Below are 25,104 nucleotides of genomic sequence, written 5' to 3'. Positions count from 1 at the left end.
CTGAATATGTTTTTTTAGCTCACCCATTTATTCACAATGTATATAATATTACAGTTTTTCTTCAATGCCTTTAAACAGTTTTCTTTAGATGTTTAGGCAAATACTCATAAATTGTTCAGAGAACATAATCCATTTATTAGAGGAAGAAAAATACTGTTTTCCCATAGTTAATTAATTTGGAAGTGAGATATTTGCTTAATTTTTATTTCTATATATTCTGTATGTATTCTTAGGGAGGTTTCAGTGTTCTGAGTTCTTCAGGATTATACAACTGCATAACATGAATTCAAATAAAGAATAGTTTGAGTATAGTGGTGAATTGAAGGATCATTTTTGTTTGTATACCTGCAGAGTTCCATTAAAACTCATTCAGTTGCTCTCTGTAGAATTTTGTGCAGCAGAGAGAGAGTACAAGACAAACATTTCAAACAGGCTGGATTTTATGAGTTGGAATCTCCTCGTCTAAGTAAGCAAGCTTTGTGTGCAAATTATCAATGTGTAAAACATTCTGTAGAATAAAAATGTTCCTTCAAGGAAATAGTTGTCTCTCCTCTTCAAATATCAAAAATTGTTCATCTAACTGTTAGGCAGTAGAGTCTCTAATCCTTGCCTTGGCTTTACTGAAGTAGTATTTAATCACCTCTTGTAATGCAGAAAGAACATTACTGAAGTAGTGAGGTCAAGGGCACAAAGTTTGGAAGTGGTAATACATGTAGGTGAATTGTAGCATGTTCATTTAAGGGAGCAGAGAACTGAGGAAACCCTCCTGAGCTGTAATTACTGTAGTTCCAGAGTTAGCAGTTGAGCCATACGAATGTGTTGGTGAATCCAAGCTAATAAGCTTTGTCTTTGACTTCTTACATCAAATGTGGTAAATAAAGCCAGTGCTAGCAGAAATAGCTAATAATATATGGACCCAAAAAATGCTGTTGTCTTCACATGTCTCCATTGCAAACTGGGATTTTGTTTCTGGATGGTGTTACTATACTCTTGTGTCTAAGTTTGTATATATTTGCTTAATTTGACTGTATGCTCTTGTATTTAAGTCATGTGTTGACACAGATCAGTAGCCTGGCTGGTTTTTGCCATTGATTTTAATGTAGGTTTCTGTAACTGAGCCTGAGATATCATTTACTCTTCTGCAGGTGGTAGGGGTATAACTGCTGTCAGTCAACTGAAACATGTATCTGTCTGTCTTCACTCTTCTTGCTTATCTTCACCACTCCTCTCCTTGCTTTTCAGACAGACTGTCTACAATGCTTGGGAATGTCTGTTAAATTCCATCAAATAAATAAAACCTCTATTAGCTGATTTTAGTTTTGCACATCTCAGTTACTCTGACTGGTTCCTTACAGGTCTTCCAGTCTTCTTTCATGTTTTAGCCTCAATCTATATGGATTGTAGATATAATATCTAATTCCTTTTCCTGCTATGTAATAAGATTTTGAGTTTTTTCATAGTTTTCTTTGCCTTCTCTTCCTCTTCATACTTCAGCATAAATAGTCATTTCACTCCAACGACATTGCTTTGTGAGCTTGGCTTTGGTGGTGTGTTTGCCATTATATTGATCATATATTTCTTGAGCAAGAACTCTTATTTAAATGTTAATAATATTCCCTGATGTCTGGCTGAAGTTTATGGGTCAAGTGTGCTCATTTATGTAGGCAGAGATGAAAAATGAAAGTTAAACAGAAAATCAGGCTGTGAAATGAGGACAAGGATGGCACATTTTTCAGGCAGATCGCATGTGGGGAGAATATAGCCCATATAACTAGCACATAGCAAGAAAAGGATTATGCAAATAATTTAGAATGCTTACAGTATATGTGCTAATTTTTTTGCTGAAGATGATGTACACTTTTGAATGCTAACTTCTGAGCCTTACAAATTAAGTTAAGTCTTTGGAAAAAATCTGCTGGATCTTCTTGGTCTAGGAAAATGAATTCAATTTACATAACTTATAATTTACTTGCATTCTGTATCAGAAGTTTTTGCATGCCCAAGTAGTTGCAAAAGCTATATGTGTATATATGTATATGTCTTTGCCTTTTATTGCTTTTCCTCTAGAATGTGAGCATTATGGTGAAGAAAAGATATTGTGAGTGATCTCCATGTCACCCATGAGTTTTTGCATCTTACTTACTTCCCACTGACCTCTTGAGGAGGGGGAGTGACAGAGTGGCTGGGTGGGCACATTGTAAAAAACCAAAAAAATAAAACCCAAAAAGATTTCACCATAATTAGCTCAGGTTTTGAAACTAATTAAAACTTAACTGTTGTAGCTTCAGTTTCAGAGCGAAGACTGGAATTAAAAAACACTGTCAACAGTTTCTTTGACAGGATTCTATTCCAGATTGGCTGTTTCAATTAATGTATGAACTTATAAATTGCTTAAAAGAGCATCTGATTTGATATTTAAGTGTGCAGTGTCATATAATAAGACAGTTTCAGTGTCTGAGGCTGTGTGTCTATTGAATAATCAGGAAAAAGTTCTCTTGATAAAGACTGGTGTTAGTATAAACTGACTAGAGAAAGTCTATTGCCTTTAGTGCCTAATAAACTGGTATCTAAAATATTAGACTGTTAAATTGTGGAAGAAGATATTTGTGTGTGCTGATCGGATATTTTTAAAATGAAGATTCTAAATGTATTGCAAGTTTTCATCTCTGGTAACTTAATACTATTATGAAGGGGTGGGCTTGGTTATGATTTGGACTTTCCAAGTGAAAGATCTTCCTATGGTTATAGATAGGTTAAAAAAATGTGTTGTGCAAATGAATTTCTTGCTGACAAAGCTTCAGTGTCTTGTTATCTATTAGGCTTCATCTGGACAAGCAGGCACACAGAGCAGCTAACAAGCTTTTCATAAATACTAAATAATCTTTCCCTGAGCTCCCAGCTTGGTTTCTCTGGTGCAGTTTTATTGCTACATGAACTGAAACAGTGTGGGATTGGAAGCTTTTCCAGTGATGATGGACTTTGTTTGGCTCACAACTGCTTTGTTAAGAGATCACCATTGCTGTAGTGCTGCTACTGGATTTCTGGTGTCCTTTGTCCTCATGTTGCCTCCTTGTTATTACATGTCCTGATGCATCCTGAGTTACTTCTCAGCACCCTCAGAACCCAGCTTGTTATTTTCTGCTCAGTTAGCAAGGCTGCATGCTGTGCTCAGGTGATAGTTAAATACAAAGACAAAATGGGGAAATCTGAAATAGATGACAAAGCTAGAACTGTTTTCTCCTTCTTAAAATGAAGTTGTGATGCATTAGAAGAATACAATTTTAAACCTCTTTGACATGTGATTAGATATTATATATATGTCAACTGGTAAACTATGGAAAACTTGTAAACTAATGATCCTGTTACCTCTCAAATCAGATTTGGATTTCTTCAGGTTTGCCTGCATACCCTGTCCCTTCTGTAGTCCTAGTGGTCTGTTGTGGAGCCCACTGGTTGATATCATTGGTAAGAACTACTAGTGCCTTTCTAGCCTTTAACTGTTCCAAGGTATGTCTTTCAGTGCTTGGCATTATTATGAAGGTTTTGGTATGTGGAAAATAGTGCCAGGCAGTCTGGCCTTCCACTGCTACTAACATTACCGAAGTGTTAATAACTGTCTATACCGTTTTACTCTTTGGTGATGGTAGTAATATGCTGCACTTAGGTGCATTGCTTCTATTTGCCATGAAGCCTGTGTATTAGCACTAAAAATTCTGGGATTGTTTAGCTTGTTATTTCTCACTGGAGAAGCAGTAAGATATGGAACATAAGTCTTTTTGGTACTTAAAATATTTATGTGTTCTGCTTCATCAGATGTACTGACATTCTTTCTAAGTACTAAATGGTGCCCTTGAAGTCCTACCTCAGCACAGTCGATTTCTAGTTTCTTATTTCTTTCCTAGCTTTCGTAGTACAGTGGGTGAGGAAAAATTACCTGTTGCTTCCCATTAAGTCTATTCCTCTGAGATGCGTGGTTTGGAAAGTGATTTTACGGTATCTAGTGGTAGTGCTTCAACCTGCAAGTTTATGTTGTAGCCAAATGTGCTTGTATTTTTTTCTTAAATGCCTCTGTTTGTACCATACCACAACACTGCATTCATTACTCACAGAATCACAGAATCGTCTAGGTTGGAAAAGACCTTGAAGATCATCTAGTCCAACTATTGACCTAACACTGCCAGTTCCCATCTACACCATATCCCTCAGCGCTATGTCAACCCGGCTCTTAAATACCTCCAGGGATGGGGACTCCACCACCTCCCTGGGCAGCCCATTCCAATGCCTGACTAATAACCCGTTCTGTAAAGAAATGCTTCCTAATATCCAGTCTAAACCTTCCCTGGTGCAACTTGAGGCCATTAACTCCTGTCCTATCACTTTTTACTTGGTTAAAGAGACTCATCCCCAGCTCTCTGCAGCCTCCTTTCAGGTAGTTCTAGAGGGCGATGAGGTCTCCTCTCAGCCTCCTCTTCTCCAGACTAAACAACCCCAGTTCCCTCAGCTGCTCCTCGTACGACCTGTGCTCCAGACCCTTCACCAGCTTCATTGCCCTTCTCTGGACACGCTTGATTAATTCAATGTCCTTTTTGTAGTGAGGGACCCAAAACTGAACACAGGCATCGAGGTGCGGCCTCACCAGTGCCGAGTACAGGGGCAAGATCACTTCTCTGTCCCTGCTGGCCACGCTATTTCTGATCCAAGCCAGGATGCCATTGGCCTTCTTGGCCACCTGGGCACACTGCTGGCTCCTGTTCAGCTGGCTGTCAATCAACACCCCCAGGTCCCTCTCTGACTGGCAGCTCTCCAGCCAGTCCTCCCCAAGCCTGTAGCACTGCTGGGGGTTGTTGTGGCCCAAGTGCAGCACCCGGCATTTGGCCTTATTGAAACTCCTATAGTTGGCCTTAGCCCATCGCTCCAGCCTGTCCAGGTCTCTCTGCAGAGCCTCCCTACCCTCGAGCAGATCAACACTCCCACCCAACTTGGTGTCATCTGCAAACTCACTGAGGGTGCACTCGATCCGCTCGTCTAGATCATCAATAAAGATGTTAAACAGGAGTGGCCCCAAAAGCGAGCCCTGGGGGACACCACTTGTGAACCAGCCACCAACTGGATTTAACTCCATTCACCGCAACTCTTTGTGCCCGGCCATCCAGCCATTTTTTTACCCAGCAAAGCGTGTGCCCATCCAAGCCTCGAGCAGCCAGTTTTGCCAGGAGAATGCTGTGGGAAACGGTGTCAAAGGCCTTACTAAAGTCAAGGTAGACAACATCCACAGCCTTTCCCTCATCCAGTAAGTGGGGTGTCCTGTTTTAGAAGGAGATCAGGTTTGTCAAGCAGGACCTGCCTTTCATAAACCCATGCTGACTGGGCCTGATCATCTGGTTGTCCCACATATGTTGTGTGATGGTACTCAGGATGAGCGGCTCCATCAGCCTCCTGGGCAGCAAAGTCAAGCTGACAGGCCTGTAATTTCCCGGATCATCCTTCCGACCCTTCTTATAGATGGGCGTCACATTGGCCAATTTCCAATCTGTCGGGACCTCCCCAGTCAGCCAGGACTGCTGGTAAATGATGGAAAGTGGCTTGGCAAGCACCCCAGCCAGATCCTTCAGCACCCTCGGGTGTATCCCATTTGGTCCCATAGACTCGTGTGTGTCTATGTGATGCAGCAGGTCACTGACTGTCTCCTCCTGGAATGCTGGGGGGTCGTTCTCCCAGTCTCTGTCTTCTGGCTGAGGAGGCTGGATTCCCTCACTACAACTAGTCTTGTTATTAAAGTCTGAGGCAAAGAAGGCATTAAGCACCTCAGCCTTTCCCTTGTCACTTGTTACCATGTTTCCTCCTGCATCTACCAGGGGATGGAGGCTCTCCCTGGTCTTTCTTTTGCTGTTGACGTACTTATAGAAACATTTTCTTGTTGTCCTTGATTGCTGAAGCCAGGGTAGTTTCCAGCTGGGCTTTAGACCTCCTGATTTCCGCCCTGCATAGCCTCAAAGCATCTTTGTAATCACTGTGAGTCGCTAGTCCCTTCTTCCAAAGGCTGTAAACTCTCCTTTTCTCCCTGAGTTCCACTCAGTACTGAAGTCCTTCTCCCTTGCATTAAGCAAGTCTACTTGGACTGAAACCTATGTTTGCGTGTTTTGATTGTTCTCAGAACAAGTATTCCATTCCCCTTTTCATAGTAAGGTGATCATGTTTCTTTGCAAAACAGATTTTCATGTGTTTCATTGTTCAGGTCATAGGTTAGTGAGCTGTTGATTAGTGATTTTAAAATATCTTCTAGTTATGACCATGCTATGAATATCCATGAATCAGTAATGCAAGTATTCGGCTGGTTGTTTATATTCTTAGGTATCTTTTTCTCTACTGGCTCTTTGGTTTTTTAAATGTTGTAATAAGCTATGATGTGAGTAATAATTTTACTTTGTGAGAAAAAGGTTTAAGAAATGAAAGTGTCTTCAGTTCAGTGTTTAAAATAAGCTCCCAGTGATTTACCTTTAAATTAGGCTGCAGCACACGAAACACATTACCTTTTCAGAAGATGTTTTCTTTTACTGTGGTGTGTTCCCAGCATTGAAGCAAATGTAGCAAAATAATTTTCAACAGATATTTAACTCACTCTGAAATTTTGCCTATGTAGTAGCCAACTATCTTCTGAATTATGGGTTTTTAAACCACTATTGTCAAATAGAAAACAATATCCACTATTCTTATGGGCAAGACAGAAATTAAAGCTTTCTTGGGATTCTTCATTGCAGTAGTAAGCTAACAAGTTTTTGCTGAAATCCATGTTGGAATTAGTGTCTAGACAATGATGGTAAATGGGACAAGGGGAGTGGGGAAGCAGACTTATGACATATTGAAATGGGATAGGGGAGAATAAATACATCTTTTTTTCAGACTGTAGGAGTTTCTGAAAGAATGGAAGTGTCATTGCCATGAGTTTTTAAATTGTGCATCTGAGAAATTATAATTAAGAAAAGGTAATGGAGTAATTTTAAGTTTGAGTATCTTTTTATACCTTCAATAACTTGCAGTTTGAGCATTTCCTTAGATCAACAGATACTACTTGGGAGGGGAAAAAACCCCACAAACACTTTGTTTTGCAGAGCTGACCTAAGATGCAATCAGTGTCTAAATGTCGATTTTAAGTGTTTACGAAGTAGTTTTATAGGATTGGGGATTTCTTTGAAAGTATCTGTTGCATTAAGTCTTGAGATTTTTTAGGTCACTCAGTCGCACGAATTTCTCTTGCCGTTATGTTCTAGAGTCAGAGGGTTTAATATTACAGTGCTTTTCATAGAGGATCTGTAAAACAGATGTAATTATAGCTTAATTGTGTGACTGGTTGAAGAGAGAAGTAATTTTGTACAAGAATCTTACTGTATTGAATAACTTTGTTTTTCTTTAACAGAATTCCTGTAAATACTAGTCAATATTGCTGGTGGTGTGCATTCTGGAGATACATTTTTACTACAAATACTACCAAGGCTTTGCGAATGGGATGGACATGCTGCTGTTGACTGCTTACTGACAGTAACCATCTGGGCACTTCACTGGTGATGTTTTTATTCTCACATTGTCCAATTGGAGTTTGCTCACACTGATTTTTAAAGAGAGGAAGAAATCAAAGTGGAGTACCGTAAACTTGACATGGATAATAAAAAGAAAGACAAAGACAAGCCAGATGAAAGAATGGCACGGCCTAGTGGGAGGTCAGGCCATAGTCTGCGTGGATCTGGTTCTTCAAATTCTGGAGTGTTAATGGTTGGCCCTAACTTCAGAGTTGGCAAAAAAATTGGATGTGGTAATTTTGGAGAACTACGGTTAGGTAAGATCCTTGTTTCTTTATTTGAGTTACATTACTCAAGGCTCTTGTATGCAGTCCAGGCATGAAAATGTCTACATGAACTCACCATACAGCTCTTCAAACTACTTTCACGCTTCACATAGGTTTAAATTTGCCTTGCACGTCTTTTGTGGCTTGACCCCAGCCAGTGCAAGCTCTATTCTGTATTAAGCATCTCTGTAGCAGGAGTCTTTCTGGGACTAAAAATGTTTGGTAACTGTGTGTCATGCTATCCCAAATTCAGTTAGTTGTCTCTTGCAAGATGCTGGAATTTACTTCATGGTTACTGTATTTAGCTACCTTTCCTGGCTTCCTGAAGCAGTTTATTTGGATGCTTTTGGGGCTAAGTGTATGTGAAACACATCTTCCTCCCATAGGTCCAGCTTTTAGTACTGTGGTCTTGGAGATCTCTTGGAGACAGTGTAGCAGGCACTATGGTGTTTTTAATAGCAGCACGGTCTTGGATTCCTAGGTTTCCTTTCCATCAGTAACAGTGTAGTGAGGCTAAACAGTGAGCTGCTGTTACACTGGGGCAGTGAGAATCCATCTGTAGAGGGAATCTGGGAGATGGGTAATTCAGTCAGTTTCTTGCTGAACAGATTGATGAAAATCAAATGGTAAAGAAGGGATGGACTGAGGAGGATCTGTGGAATTTTTAAGAATATGGGCAGCAAAGCTGGAAATATTACCGTTTATTAAAATACACACTAAATGATGAGTGTGTGCATGTGGAAGAGTATATATTTAGTTTTGGGGACTTAAATTTCCATGATGACGGCATGATTAGCCAGAGTTTTCTAGATCTGCTAATTCTGTATGTGTTAACAAATATAGCTTGACACTTTATGGCAAGAATTTATTGTAGTATTTCTGGAAGGCTTGAGTTAATGCATTGCTTAAGGTTTAAAGAAAGATGGGTTGGAAAGTAGGGTATTTGAGAGTAGGGTGGGGCTGTGTAGGTGTTGGTTTTCTGTTGATCTTCTGTTTCTGGTAGAATCACTACTCATTGTCCTTCAATGCTTTTAATACAGTACTTGCATAAAATATAACATGTTTATATATATACATGTTTATAACATGCATAAAATATAACATGTGTTTAATATAGTGCTTTCTGGGGGCCTTATATCCAGTCTGAGTTGGAATGTAAACAAGCTTAGTATATTAATGCTGTAGGGGGATGAAAGGTAACAGTGTTGGAGCTCTGGCTGAGGGTACTGAATTTAAGAGTCTCTTGTTAACCCAGGTATTCTTGATACTTCTATTAATAATTAAACAAGACTGATATATTTTGACCTTTACAGTGTTATATTTGTGCCTCTGCAGTTCACAAGTCAAGCTGTAACTCTGTCTTCAACTTCTCCTAAACTTTTATGAACTGGCTTTGAATGATAGTTTTTCTTTTAAACCTGTCCATGAACCAAATCAAACCAGTATTATTAGTGTCACATTTACTGCTGAAGGCAACTGCAAACTAATAAAGTTAAATTTTTTTCCTGTCTGTTTTGTTGGAGTGGTCACAACAGAGTTGATTATCTATTTCAGATCAATATCAGATTAACTGTTTTGTTTGCACAGATGCTGAGTGAAATAATTCTAAATACAATATTAAAGTAGTTAATATGTTGACATAGATAGTACTGAAATAAAATAGGACAAACAAGTAAAAGAAATAGGAAGATAATCATGTAGTGTACTGTCCTGCAACATCCACCAGGACAAGTGCAGGCTTTCTGTTTTTCACATCTGCTTCTTTTTGCATATATAGTAGATACTTCAAATCCTTATTTACTGTTATTTGTGGGGCAAGATTTTTTTTTAATGTAAGTTACTGAAAGCAGGAGTTAAGATTGGTATTACAAATTCTGATTTAAATTTGTTAGTTTTGCATTTTCTTTACTACAGTAGCAAGTAACTTAAAGTGGCCATCCTTCTTAAAGATGCATATAAGCACTTAATTTGTTTTATGTATTTCCAAAAACTGGAATATATTTTGAGCGTCTCTCTTAGGGTCGAATCTCAAAGACTTATAGGAGCAATAAAGTTGTTAGAGCAGTGAAGTTGCACTTCAGGAGATAAAAATTCAGTTACAGATCAGTAGCCATTGTAGTTCTTCCACCTGAGAAAAAAGGAATGGCTAGACTTCTGTATTGGCTTGTGAATCAAATGGTAGATTGCCTGTATGTAGCAAACAAGTATCTGTGATGTGCAACCATTAACTTGCAAAGGACTAAATTGTTTTGAATATTGAGCTGTTAATCTTAAGGCTCTTCTGAATTACAGTTAAGATAAACTAATGGGGTAGTAAAAGAAAGCTTGCTGCTGCTGTATGTGTTCTATGTTTAGAGGTACATCAACAGTAGTGTGATATTTCTGTCTTCCGTATTTGAGAGAGACAACTGTCTTGAATCACCACATGGAAAGTTATGATGTCCCTTTTGGTGTTTCTTCAGGATAAGCCTGTCGCTGCTGCATTTGGCTACTGGAACCCAATATCCAGTCACTTAACTGTAACTGGATACTTGTTAACTACTGTAGTAGCTGATTTAGATATCTAATAGACTGAATAAGCAGGGCCCCTGCAAGAGTTTCTTTTAATGTCGTCTAGATAATAATTGTATGCACAGACACAGAAGCAACTTGAAACAAAGTATGCTTTTTGTCAAAAATGTAACTCAAACGATCATAAGAAATAACAATTTGAAATGCCTGAATTTCCACTCTAGTCCCTGCATAGGTTTCGGAGTTACCCATGCTTTTGGTGGTAAGATCAGGGCATCCTGCCCATACTGATTCTGTGTTTATTATTTTACAGCCTTCAGGTAACTTGTGTTTTGTAAAGTTGATCCCTTCACAGACATGTGATTTTAATACATCTTTTTTCAACTTTGCAAGAGTATTCTATTTTTAAAAATAAGAATTAGAGCTGAGATCATAGTCTTTGGCTATAAATTGTAACTGGTTTTGGAAGCAACCGTTTTGTCTTGGTCCATGTTTTTTCTGTGTTTGATTTCTTTAACAAAACGGATCTAAACATGGGAAATTCAAACCTGAGTAATACTACAGAGAAAAAAGAAGTATTGTCGTTGAAAATAATACACATGAAACTCATTTGAAGCCTGTAGAGAAACAAAAAGTGCTGCAAGTGACAACTTATTTTTCTTTTCTCTACTATTTTTTAATTTTACACCTATGAAGCTTAATATTTTAGTTATTGCATACAGTTTGAAGTAATGCTTGTTGAAATATGCTTATGCAGTTACAGAATCACTTTCAAAGCAGCAGATGCATTTTCCAAATGGTGTAAGCATTTAACTCAGTAATACTCTTGCCCTGTTTGTCCTAACTTTAAGTTTAGCGAATTACAGAATTGAGGAAAAAAAGTAGACCTGGTTAGTTCTAACTTTAATTAGTGTCTGGTGTTCTAAAAGCATATGATAATTTTAAAATAAATTTTAAATAGTTTTTAGCAATAGATAAGAAAATGTAGAATATCACATTTCACGTAATTTACCACTTTTCAGGCTTTTCTAGTGTATAAAAATTTTGCAGACTTGGTGAAATAGCTGATAGCCTGTCAATGAAACTGCCACTTCTTACACTATTCAAGAACAAAGTTCTCCTTACAGTATCAGGCTAATAAAGCCACATTTTTTTTAAGTCCCTACCAGAACACCTAGCACATTAGATCAAAAATGTTTCAAAGACTTTCTTGAGGTTTAAATGGCAATTTACTTAAACTGGAAAGCCAATGTCTCATGTTCTTGTTTTTGTTCTTTTTTCAAGGAAAAAATTTATACACAAATGAATATGTGGCAATTAAGCTGGTAAGTTAATTTTTTTTTTAAGGATTTCGAATGAGAAACTAATCAGAATTTTCCTTTCATATATAATGGTTTGATTTCCATAATTGAAATCCTTAATCATCTTGTGTGTTTTCAACAGACTAGATGAATAGAGTTAATGATAGATGTGATTATATACTTTGGCCATATTGAATAAAGCCAGTGTTAATTGTTGTAACTGTTCTCAAGGCTAAATCTATGTTTGTTAAGTTGATGATGATTGACTGCTGCTTCAAAGATACTCAGCAGTCATCTTAGTAGATTTCTTTTTTGTGTAGTAAGTAGAGGAACACCAACTTTAGTGGGAATCTGACATCAGGTGACTACAGAATTCTGCAGACTGCCTGTATTTTAACAACCTTATTCCTGTCCCTGTTTTTTATCTGTAATCATTGGTATTTGCACATCTGTTTTGGTAGACATGTTTTATTTGTATTACAAACATGGTAAATGTGGGTATTTTATTAATATGTCATTGTTCTGCTTTTTTCTGAATCTTTTTGTCAGAACTACTCAGTTCGCTTCATGTTTTTCTGGACACTTTAAACATCTTGGTAAATGACTTTTTATAACCAAAGTATTTCAAGATGAAATTTAGTTGTTTACTTTTTGTTGTTGAAAGAATTTTAGGACTCCCATTAATTTCTTATTGTTGCAGTAGGACAGAGTGTTTTTCATAGGATAGTATGCCAAATTTCTTATTCCATAAAGGGTAAACTCTGGAAACAGAAATACATGGGTTTAGATGAGCAATCTAAAAACCATTACAAATTGATATAATAAACTCCTGAAAAATATGTGTATTGCTATCCTTGTTTAGAAAAATATTTACTTCAGGAGTAGTTACAGATTTAAAAACATCCAAGTTATGGTTTGAAAGAGCAATATTGGATGCAGTTTTGAGGGTTATTGTGTGTGCATTTTAGCAGATTTAAACTCATTTTGTTTTAAACCATCTTGAACTTATTCTGTATGTCTGGTAAAACTTGCAAATAGTCTGAGAATTCCTCTAGTTAAAGGCTGTTTACTATAAAGCACTTCAGAAATAGTTTGCAAAATAATGAATTTTGTTTTCTTTTTAAGCACTAATTACTTGATGTAGAACAAGAGAACTTTTTAATCTGGTCAGTGGGTTTTGTTAAAACCAAAAATGGTAAAACCATTTCTATTATATATGTAACTGTTAAACTCAGCTGCTATTTCAACCCATTTTAACTTTCAAAGATACTGTTCAGTGGCAACTTTTTCATTTATTTGTTTCCAAAATACTCAATCTTACAGCTGTTCATATACAGCTGTGCAAAAAGTGTGAAGTATCATTATTGAATAACTTTCTTTGAAGTCACTAAAGAACCAGTAAAGAAAAGTGTGTCTCATTTACTACTAGTGCATAAAGAACTCTTGAATATGTAGTTGACTTTTCAGGTTGTCCTCTTACTTTAGTGGTAGGAAAAGCTATGGTGTCTTTGCAATAAACAACAGATAGAAGGAATCATAGTGAAAATCAACACTGGTGCTCGCATCGTGATTGTAAGCTAAAAATATATTTATTAGCAGGTGGAACTAGTGGGTTCTTTTAACATGGTTCTCATGTTTATTATATCTTTCAGTGCTTTGGAATTTGTTTCCAAAACGGAAGTGATTTAGGTCACAAACTTTAGTCTGCTAAAAGCAACTGCATCAAATTGTAGGATTTAGTTGATTTTTGCTTTTTTGCTGTTTTTCTTCTATTGGAAGCAGTGTCAGGACTTTATTCTAACAGTTAGGTAGGTTGTACTTCCTCATAGTATACCATCTTCTCCCTTTTAAAATGTAAGCCTAACAGGTTTTCCCTATCTCTGACACATACTCCCTTTGTGCTTTGAGAGGGGTCATTAGGCCTATACTCTGTCTTTGTTTTGTTATCCTTAATAAGGCACTCTTAATTTTCTCTCTGCTTTCCAACCCTTGTAGTTCAAGTTTGACATTCCTGAACAGGGTTACTTGAATTATGTATGTATTCTAGTTTGAGCAGTTACCCTTGACAGGTACAGTTGTGGTAGTATCTCTCCTGCAGTATCCCAAAATTGTATTTGTATTCCTCATGGTAGCATTCAGTTGCTGACATACTGTTTTCAAGACACCTCCTGTGCCAGGTGTTTTGTGTGTAAATGGTAACTGTATATCCTAGTGCAGGAGGATTGTGTGGGTTTCTCTGAAGAGCACGAATTATAATGGCTGCATCTGTACAGCACCTTCCAGGAGTGCTTCTGATGTTGAAAGTAAATGGATTTGATATCTACTATTTTGACTTATTAATTCCATGCAGTGAAAAGTTTATTTCCCTTGTGGACAAAGTCATACAAGTATTTTCCTGTTTATGATGCTTATGGCAAGTTCAGGACTCACGTAAGGAAATAGCTTAAATGATTTTTCTGTGTGAGGCCTGAAGATCATACATAGTATGCATTTTAATGTATAAAGTTTGTATGTAAACACATATTCTGGTAAAATGTCTATAGTTCCAGAATCTTAAACTCAACCTGGCTTCTTTCATCATGGCCTATTCTGGTTGGGCAGATACCCAAGTCTGAAAAGTTAGAACAGATTTTTTTTTAAGGACTGGAATGAGACTCTGAAGAACTGAAGCGCACTGTCTACTAGTGTTTGTATGCTTCTGCTGGTCTCTTAGTACACAGATTGGTATCTTGTGATCAGGTAGTTCATCAGAAATAACCATTTGGTATGCATGAACTGTACCTTTCCTGCTTACCTTTTCATTTATTGTTAGATTTACCTCTTTTATTACGTGATCCTCTACTTATATCTCCTATTCGCTATTCAGCTCTACCCTCTCCTTCTTTCTTCTTCCCTTTCCCTTTGACAAATTTCTTCATTGTCTGAACTTATCTCCGCTGCAGGATGCTTAACTACTAACCAAATACCAACTAAAGGAATTTCTGCTTGAGCTGCTTCTGGAAATAAGTCAATTTTTCTTTATGTCTTTGTGAAAGATAGCAAGTTATGAGGTAGTCACTGCTGCTTTTAATCAGTAATCTTTAATTCATTGATTCATTAATCACTCAACTGTTAAGATTTTAATCCTTAAAATTTTAAATGGGATGTGTGTGGAAAGAAGATTGCAGTTGGTTCCAAGGCTGGAATGTTATTTCCTCCTTTCCTGTTTTTGAAGAATTATTGCAGTCTAGAATGATAGCATTTCAGAACCTCTCTCTAAGGCTGTATTAAATCCAAATCAAAGGCAACTGTTTAATAGACTGCTTTTCCTGTAATAAGAGCCCTACCTCTTAAAGATTTTTTTTCCTGAAAATAGCTTTTGTTTGATGTTGCTTAAGAAAATACGAAGCAGAGACAGAAGATACACTGAGTAGGAGTTCTCACTGGATTACTAAAAACATGAAAAGTAGGTAATAGCTGAATGTTTATATTGTGCTTTGGGTTAACATTAGAGTTCTTGAAAATTTCTGACCTTATGATTAGAGTAAGTAAAATGTTTTCTCAACGCTCTTTAGAGGGGAAGTGACATATCTTGAAAATTGTATAGTAGTTTATTCCATGTATTTGACATAAAAAAAAAAGAAAAAATGCCACATTATGAATTGAAACAGATTTCACATTTCAGATGTCTTTATACTTCTGTTTGGATGTATAAGCATTGCACAAAAGAAAACAGGAGGCGAAAAACTTGGTTCAGAAGAACCTCTCTGAACTAAGGAGCTGTTGTTTCTACTCCTCAGGTATCTGGTGCATAGTAAACTGCACATTAATTCTTTGTGGCAGCAAGACCCAGAGTCACTCATTAAGGAGAGATGCTTCTTTTCAGAGAACAGAAGCTATCTTGGTTTTAATATAGAAACTTTGAAATAATTAGACTTGAATGTAAAAGTAGCGTAGTGAAGGTTGTTTATAGAACATTGTAGAAATTCTGGAACAGTTGTTTCAGAATACTTTGGTGAAGACCTTAGTTTTTCTAAGTAAACGAAATGTACTAATTTCTTTTGGTAAGAGGAGAAGTTGGCTTCAAAGCCCTCTGGGAATAGTGTGATGTTTGAACACTTAATGTGTTCCCAAGCTTATTTTTAGATACTGAAATACTAATGAAAATAGAAAGAACCATGATTCACCATTTCTTTTTTATTTTTGAACATGCTTTTTAGGCTTACTCATAAAAATGTAGTTAGTGGTGTGTTCTTCACTTTTATGTTAAGGTGAAAGATTACATTTAGCATACCTTTGTCTTGATTTATCCTTATCTGTCTATTCTTGTTTATTAGTAGTTCACTGAATGCTGTGAAGTGGGATGTATAGGAACAAAACATTTTATGTGAAGAGCTTATTGTGCTTGCCCTCTCACAAGATTTGTTGAACAAAAGATTGTATTTCCTTTGTATATTTGGAGTTTCTGAATGGTCAGGAAGATAATCTAAGCCTCTTTACAAATATAAGGCACTTCCAGAAGACTGTCAGCCAATAAGTACATATTACCACATTTTTTTTCCCACCGTTACTGGAGGAAGTAAAAGTACTTAATTGTGTCTCTGCTAGACAGGGTTTAACTTCAGTCTTTGGCTGGTGTGCAGGTGTCAGGTAGACTTGTTCGACTGTTTGAGAACATTTGTTGTCTGGAGGCTTAGCAGAGCTCTTTACTGCTGATGACTTGAACAAGCAGCATTGATTTGAAAAAGTGTAGATGTGTATGTCAAAAAATTGAAAGCTGTTCCTTTAGGACAATTCTTTTTGGGTCTATTTACATTAGTAAATTTTTTTCATCCTTATTGTGGGAACATCTTATAACATTGAGTGGTGAGTAAGTTGTTAATGTGTACTATCAGTTAAAGAAGAACTTGTATAATGAAACAAAACCAAACTGCCCATAAGCCAGCGTCTTGTCTAAGTATATTCATCAGACATGCAGTTTTATGGACTGAAATATTTTCCTCTTAGCAGGCAGAATTACAAGCTTTAATTAGTGACTATGTAGACAGCGGTAAATTTTGTAACTATCAGACTTGTATAATACTACTGCAGGCAAACTAGTAGCTAAATTTGTGTGGTTTTGTAAAAGATTAAAATGTTTCAGTAATGTGCTTCATAGTGGGTTTACTTATACCTCTGAACGTCGAGTACTAAAGGTTGGTAGTTGCACTGATTTGCTTGGGCCTATGTTTGCAGTAAAGTGTTTTGTTAAGGGATGTCTGTCTTCAATGCTTGACAATAAATTTCATGTGTTCTACTCATAAGCTCTAAGTAGGACCTTTTGGTAGCTTAGTTAGTCTTGCTTAATTTTTGTGAAGAATCAACATCTTTTTGTTTTAGAAAGTTCTTGCTCAGTTCTTTGTAAAGAATTCCAGTGTTCAACTAGGGTGAATGCTTATAAGCATAAAAAGCATATATTAAATTCTATTTGGGTTTTTTTGTAGAAACTGTTACATTGGCCCCTTTTTCCTTTTGGGCCTCAACCTTTGGTATCCTGGCAAAATCAAATGCGTAAATGTACCCTGACAGGGACTTTGACTGTAGCAGTAGCAGCAATTTGAAACATCTGAGTGTTGGAGGGAGATGGCTTGAAGAAGAGGACTCTTTCTCAATGATTGCACATTGGCTCATGGTTTCCATGGCCTGGATGTGCCACAGGGAAAAAACACAGGTTAATAAACTATTAGCTTCTGGAGAAGATGGTGGGAGGAAGGAGATTAACACCTTGCCCAAACATTTCCTGAAAACTGCCGTCCAGCAGTATCAGTTATTGCTGATAAGTATATTAACCATCTTACTAATTACATGCTGCAGTTCTAGTAGGAGCAGTCTGAGTAGGAATAATGCACAGTTGATGTCCAGATTACCACTGATGCATTGGAAGATGTTACATATTGCAAGAAACCAGGCATATCTTCTTAAAAGATGCTCTAGGAAATTACTTTAAGAATCTTACAATAAACTCTGTTTACTTTGCAAAGGGAAACACTCAAGAATTTAGAACTTTCATTTAGGCTGGTTGTGTGTTCCTGTGCTTGATCTCATGTCACTTTATTCTAAGAGACCTTGCCACATTGGTATGTAGAACACAGAGCTAAGATTTCATTAATTTATGTAAATTATGTTGGGAAAAGAAAGATCTAAATGACAAACTTATTCTGGCGCTCTTTTTTGTTTTGCATATAGTTTAGAATGGTGCTACATAATTTCTGCTAAACTGTTATTTGGTGGAAGGATTTGATAATTTTTTGTCAAGATCTTAGGATAAAATTTTTTTTGATATACATCTATCATATATAGTAGGTGTGTGGAGAGTCTTTTCAATCTGTTAAACTGCCTATCAGTGCCACCTTTTGAGAGCTGTAAGGCACATCACCCACATACTTCAGACAGATTATTTTTTAAGTATTCCATTGTGGGTCTGTGATTTGACTTGGATGTTGGACCACAGTCCTGTGGAGCAATACAAGTTGTAAATGTCCCTGTATACTGTAGTCTCACCTGACTGAGGTTTAGGTTCCTTAGTTTCTTAATTAAGTAAGTTTGGAAGAAACATTCAAATGTTTCACATAACTTGGAAGCAGTAGGGTTAGTTTGGCTGATAGTAGGTTAGTGTATTAGTTTTTAGGCTTTGGCAGAGAGGCTTTGTTTTAAATGTTGTTTTTGTTTTTAAATCAGGAGCCAATGAAGTCGAGAGCACCACAGCTACATTTGGAATACAGATTCTACAAGCAGCTAGGATGTGGAGGTAAAAAGCAGTGTCATGCATTTTACTGTGATGTAATCCAGGATCAATTTTTGATGGAAGTTTTCTGATTTAGGGGTATAAATCTATTTAATAAAGTGTCCCTAGTTACTTTAAGCAGAAAAGAGCCCCATGAGTCAGTAGATTAAAGCATACATTTTTCTAGTATTGTAAGACTTTTATTCTACTCTTTATAGTATGTCTATGAAATCATAAGAATATTTAATGTCTTAAATATCACAGAATTTGTGTGCATATGGGTATACCTTAAACTGTAAACTAAGCAGTCTTAGACTATTCCCAGTGCGTTCTCTTCGAATGAAGACTATAAATGACCAAACGGCTAATCTGCTAATCGTTTTTTAAGTTATGATATTTAAATAGATTCAGTCTCAGTTTTACATCACTTCCACTGATAAGTGTATATGGGTGCTTACTAGTTTTAAGTCTCTTAAATACTTTTAAAAAAAATTAAGTGCAGTTTAAGAGTTGAATTTCTCATTTTGCTCTCTTTGGTGCTTTTACACCCAGAAATACTCTTATGATGGTCCCTTCAATGATCCAGTTATCACATTTTGCTTTTATAGGTGAGCAATACCTAAACCTTCTCACGTATTTTTGTGCTGTTCACAAAACTGTATATAGTCAGCAAGATGTGAGGCTTCTTAAACTAGGAAACTGGGTACAAACCTTTTCTAAATCGGTTATACCCTAGGAAAAAAATCTTACGATATCTTTTCCTTGAAAATGTTCCTTTAATTCCTTGAGTAGTTTTTCACAGGTCATGTAGTTAGTTACTTTTTCCATTTTTTACTAATATAGAACTTAGTTGTATAAAATGGAGTACTGGTAGTTATTTTCTACATGCACATTCATTTGTTTTTTTCTATCAAAGGCGGTGTAAGTGTGATTTCCAAGTTATGCTTAACTACAGTAAAATACTACTTAAACTGAAAAGTCATCTGCAAGTCAGGGATTACAAAATGAATATGCCCATACCACTTTCATTTTGTTGCCTTGTATATATGTGTTATGATGAATTTAAATACTTTTAAAATGCTTTCACTTTCAAAAAGTCAGAATCATATGTTCATTGATGCACAGACTTGATAGTGTTTCTCTAGTTAGGTAGCGTTCAACATTTTGTGCTCTTCTTTAAAGACCCTCACCAGGGAAACATACTTTCATATAGAACTTTTTTTGGTGCTGTAGTATGAATGCTCTGGAGCCAGGAATCTTTAAAGATAAGTCTTTGCAAGACATGACATTGTCTATTTCTGTTCATAGGTGGAAAATTAAGTTGCAGAATGTCAAGTTGAAATGTTGAGTCTCGTATGTTTACTAATTAGAGAAAGTCATCAGGGTATAATGTCTATTTTTTTGTTGGTAGTTGTGAATCATCAGCATACACTAGACTAGCATTGTGAAATAGTAAATCTTAATTGCTTAACTACTGGGACACCCCAACCCACAAGTTAGGGACATTACCCACCTGTGAAAACCAAGGTTGAACTATCTAAAATTGTGAAATAGCTGTGTATTGGAGGTAAGAATAAAGCTGTAAATACAGGTTCAGACTGCAGAAAATAAGCAAGGCTTCTCAGAGGTAGGAACCCTTATGGAAATATTTCTTGGGAAAAAAATGTCTTAACAAATGTAACTTTGTTTTTGTTTACTGAATAAGATTGGGGGAGTGTTTAAGAATGTAGGCAAGTCAAGGTTAGTCTGCTTCACTTCAGATATCATTCAGTCTTTGTAACCCTATTTGTTGCTTGCAATGAGTTTTATCACTTTCTCTGTTGTCTTATTGAAGTACTGTAAGGGAGAATGATCTCTCAGATTCTTTGCGTGAAGATGAGGAGACATTTGGGATGAAAACAAGATGATAATGCTGATGAGTTACTAGCCGTCTTCAGTATTTATGAACCACCTTGTTATAGACCTCCTCTGTTTTCGAAGTAACCTGCTTGTATTTCAGGAGTGAAAGCCTCACCCCAGCAGGCATAGAACTCCTTTTTGACTCTTGCCTGAATTTCTCAGGCTCCCCGCTTGAGACTTACTTTAATGGGTTTTGTGGGAAAGACTCATCATGAAGAAGGTAGTATTCATGCTTCTGTCTTGTTAGAGAAGTTTAAAATTTGCAAATTCTTTCTGCAACACTCTCCCTTTTCCCATCTTTGCAGGAGTTGGACCCTCAAGCCCAGGAAGTTATGCAGCCTAAGGGTCTTCTAGAAAAAAAGAAATGCTGTGTTCTGTAGTTTCTGTGATTGGGTTTACTGATTTTTCATGACGTGTGTTTGCTGTCAAGTGTAGATTTAAGGTATTTTGTCACATGGACAGTTACAAAACATAGTGGTGGAAAGTTGATGGACCAGGCAATAAATTTAGGAAGCAACTAATCCTTTCTATGTAGAACCAGGAGTTACTAGAGATGTTATGCCAGATGTAGATAGTGTTGCTTTATGGGCAGTGGTTGTATTTTTGTCAGAGAGTAAATTGAAGGAAGTGTATCTTCATTGTGCAAGTGGCAGAAGAGTCCATAGCTATTACTGCTGGAAGAAATTTGAAGTTTAGTAATTGTGAGCAGACAGGTTTCTGTGAAAAGTAATTACTTGCTGTACTAGGAATTCTAGTTGTCTGGAGTCTTCCAAGCTCCTAAAAATCCACATTTGCAGGCTTTATTAATAATGATAAATTATTCTTTTCCTTAGCTGTTTTTGTTTATTCACACAAAAGTTTTTGTAATTTGGCTGATAGCTTTATACCTGAGTGTGTACCGCTTATTTTGCGTTTAATTGTATGAGATAGCTTTTCCACTTGTTCTCCTCATGTATACATGCATACATGTGTATTAATAGCAAATTACTACTGAAAAATAGTTTCAGAAGCAACTGGTGGAAAGGGAATAGTGTTCCCTTTCTTTCCCAATTTTGTAAGCAGAGCCATTATTTCCTATAAACAAAACTTCATTTTTCACAAATAAGAACTATTAATTCCACAGGTTTTACTATAAAGACTCACATTTAGTGTGAAATAACCTGAAGCTTAAGGGGTAAAATACTTGCAGCCCTTGTGAAATCCCAGTTTATTTGGGGGTGACATGGGAAGGAGGGAGAGGCATTAACCATGTGGATGAACAGTTCTGGAAGAAAATTAGGTTATTTTCCTGAAATATCTTCCTGAAAGCAAGTAAAGAAAATGTTATTGGGCAACAGATTATTTTACCTTCTAAGCCTTTTTAATAGAGTATCTTAGTACTTCTGATCTTGTGAGTGCCCTTGAAAAAAAGCAAATACGCTTTTTACTGAACATGCCTGTGAGTGTGTACTAAACATGCATGTAGGTGTTTGTCAGGAAAAAATGTAAAGAACTCTTCTTGAACAAGAAACATTTTATGTACTTTTGGGCTTGTTTCAAAGCATTTTTAATTATTCAGGGGAATGGGGAATGGATCTGAAACTTATTAAAAATAGTTCATGAACTGGTTTAAAGGTGTGGCTTATTTTAGTCACATCACTATTTAGCTTTCGTATAAGTTTTATATACCGATAGAGGTTTTTACTTCTTTTCTGCCATAATTTTGTCATTCAGTAACTGAACATGCTCTCCTCATGAAGTTTGAGATCATTTAGTCAATATGCAGGAATTCCTAGTCAACTGAATGAGCAACCTACAGATGGAGTTTAAAATATCTTTAATTCTAACAAAATTTTAGTTAAAATTGTTTTTCTTAATATCCAAGTATGAATGATAAGGAAAACCGATACATTATCATAAGTGCAGTACAACAAATAAAACTGTAGCTGAATTCTTACCTGAAATTACACTAAGACTTTTAGAACAAGTAGAAAACAGTTTTGTGGGTTTTATTGATTTTTGTGTTCATTTTCAATGCTATCAGTCTTTCTCCTCATGGTGAGAAGATGAACTGTAGATTTATTTCATGTGCTATGGCCGTAATTTAACTGCATCTCAATTCAGTGTAGTTCCTACTAGGAGGAACTGAGGGGGGAACTGCTGGTTCAATTTGCGTATTGAGGAATAAACCTGAGGGTTTTTTTAGTGTGGGATTTCTTCAATTTAAAAACCTTGTTGGTGAAAACTTTTAAAATGCTTTTATTTCTTTGACAGGTAGGTATTTATGGTATGATTCAGTTCCTTCTGCAATAAGGAGTCTGTGTATATATTAAAGAAGTTACGTACTGTATGTGTTGAAGAGCATAAAAACTGTTCAACTTCTATTGTCTGAGTTTTCTAAAGTCTTTTAATAAGCCTGTGGGTCATGGATCTTAATGTCTGGAAGTCTTTACAAGTGAATGAGGACTCTTTTGTACTTACCTAGCTGACAAGTGAAACAAAAGAATGGCCGACGAGTCCTGCTGCTTAATCTGCTTTAGTAGAGCTTGTGTCTGCGATGCTGCTGTTTTACTAAGAGCAGACTGTTAACTGTAGTACCTGACTATATCAAGAAGGTGTATCCATTGTTCAATTTTAGTTTTTCATTTGAGGTAATTTTTGAAAGAGACAAAGACCTGGTCAGCTGTGGATTATCCTACTTCTGAAACTGCTGCATTGATGTTCTGGAGAAGGCAGATGCTTAATACTCTTAATGGTATTTTATTTTTCTTAATTTTTGAACTTCTGTTCTTTTAGCTGAAGTCTAACACTTAAGACTCTTAAAACTGGCAGTCAAACACTTCTCTTACAGGGTGACTATTGGCCAGTTTATGCATAAGATATGTATTTGTGTACTATGGAAAAAGGTATTGTATTTTAAAAGGTTACGGCCAGTGTGAAATGAATGTTAAGTATTGCATTCTGTACATGAGAATCTTTTTCCTGGTTTGGTACTAACAGTTATGTGGTAAATGTGCTCTGCATTGCTTACTAAAAATGTATTTTTCAGTTTTGAGGTCATGAGAGCCTGACTTTGATGTAGCAGAACCATGCTACTTGGACAGTGGTGATGAAAAGGTTGTTGTTGGATTAGTGGTTGAAGAAGATTGCAGTGCTGGCATAATGTGATTTTGGAAGATACAGAAATGTTCCCAGTTCACTTGTGTATGTATTGGCTACTAAATGCTGTTAGTGTGAGAAAGAGTAATCTTGAAGTTGCAGCCAGGGAAGCATAAAGCATTTGTGCATAGTGGTTGGCTGCTGTTGTAGAGGATTGGAGTCTTCTCACCATTTTCATCATCAAGCTTAGTAGAATATTTATTTCAGCATTTCGAGCATATCAAGATTCTCCAGATGGTGTTTTGGTTTGGGAATGTAGCAGAGTCAGTTTTAAATACTCTGAATTTCTGTTTTTTTTTTCAGCTCGAGATTGTACCTTGTAACAAAGAAGTGTTCGTTATACACAATTTAATATTGACTGTAGGGTAGATGTTGCTGTTCATAGTTTTTTCCTTGTTTTCTGTGTGGAAAAGGTGTTTGTGCTAAAGGACAAGAATGAAATTCTGTACTTCAGTGTTCTGTGCTTTTTCCTGTAGGTGAAGACAAAAATATTTATGGTAATAAAAATATGTTTCTTCATCTAATTTCAGTTCAGACCAGCTTGAGAGTGTGTGTGTGATTTGAAGGTTCAGTGACACCTTTTCAATTTTTTTATACAACTCTATTCAGTATATAGAATTCATGAGGCAGATATTGGCACTGAAAGGAAGTCTATCTTTTGTATTTAAGGTAGTCATAAGTGATTTTTTTTTTTAATCTTTCATTGGGAGCCACTAAAAATACTACTTTTACATGGTAGGAGACAAAGGGATTTCAGATAGCTATTGAGATCACCTCTAGCTCATCCCCTGGGCCATAGCTACTCTGCTTTCCACTTCAGCCTGTGGAAGAAAATGTGACTTCATCACAGTGTATCAGCATCTGTGCTCTCCTGTAACTCTTCCCAAGACAAAATTATCATCACTTTATTATGATCTCTTAATTCCTTTCTCAACTGGTAGATTGTAATTTATATACTAGGTTGATATTCTACCATATCATGAGGAAGTATCTCAGTAACAAGTCTGCTTGATTGTAGCGCTAGAAGTAAATTGTTGCTAAATTTATGTGGCAAGTGATCATTTTTGTTCATGGATCTTATAGAAACAATGGAAAATAACTTATCCCATTGTATATTTTTAAAAATATTTTGGGAATAGCATCCTGCACTTGCTGTTACTATAGGATGAAAATCATGGAAGTTGCCAGGGTTTGAAGTGAGTTAGAAGATTTTTTTACAGGTACTCTAATGCAATGTATATATACAAACATATTAAGTAGTTGAATGTTATCAGTACTTAATTAAAGTGGTAATAATTTACTAGAGCTTCAGATTTTAAAGTATAATTTCATTTCTAAGTGCAGTATGTTTCAAACAATCAGTAACAATTAAAATTGGAGACAGAGTGCCTAGCTGTTAACTATAAGAGCTAGCAAGTAACTTGGTTCAGGGTAGTCGTAGTTTTACATACGTAAATTATGTGTCATTATTTCTTATCTGTTTGTCAAGAGTTTCTCACTTTATAACCTGTCCATTTATCTTGTTAACAGTCATTCAGTATAAATGCAAAGTGGATTCTTGTAGTAACTCCCCATGAATGTTGCTTTGAGATATAGTCTTAGGTAGGTAGCTGACAATTTGCTCTTAAATTGAAAACTGAACTTTATTTCACTTTTAATTTTTTTTAGTAATG

At 36.3% G+C, this 25,104-nt stretch overlaps 1 protein-coding gene across 7 annotated transcripts in view; it reads left to right on the top strand.

Moving 5' to 3' along the window:
* CSNK1G3 (casein kinase 1 gamma 3) overlaps positions 1–25,104 on the top strand; it is a 90,833-nt gene that overhangs the window by 15,797 nt on the left and 49,932 nt on the right. For 2 of the 7 annotated variants that reach the window (XM_074855420.1, XM_074855419.1), the window contains exons 4-6: positions 7,415–7,831; positions 11,636–11,676; positions 18,349–18,418. In XM_074855420.1, the coding sequence (XP_074711521.1) occupies positions 7,654–7,831; positions 11,636–11,676; positions 18,349–18,418 (289 nt within the window). In that variant the 5' untranslated portion in view covers positions 7,415–7,653. Of the gene's footprint in view, positions 1–7,414; positions 7,832–11,634; positions 11,677–15,007; positions 15,098–18,348; positions 18,419–18,946; positions 19,003–25,104 lie in introns of those variants that run through there. The other 5 variants (XM_074855425.1, XM_074855421.1, XM_074855426.1 and 2 more) reach the window with 5 other exon arrangements.

Source organism: Strix uralensis, chromosome Z (genome assembly GCF_047716275.1).
Source record: "Strix uralensis isolate ZFMK-TIS-50842 chromosome Z, bStrUra1, whole genome shotgun sequence".
In the NCBI taxonomy this organism is placed as follows: domain Eukaryota; kingdom Metazoa; phylum Chordata; class Aves; order Strigiformes; family Strigidae; genus Strix; species Strix uralensis.
This window is presented reverse-complemented; position numbering and strand designations above follow the sequence as displayed.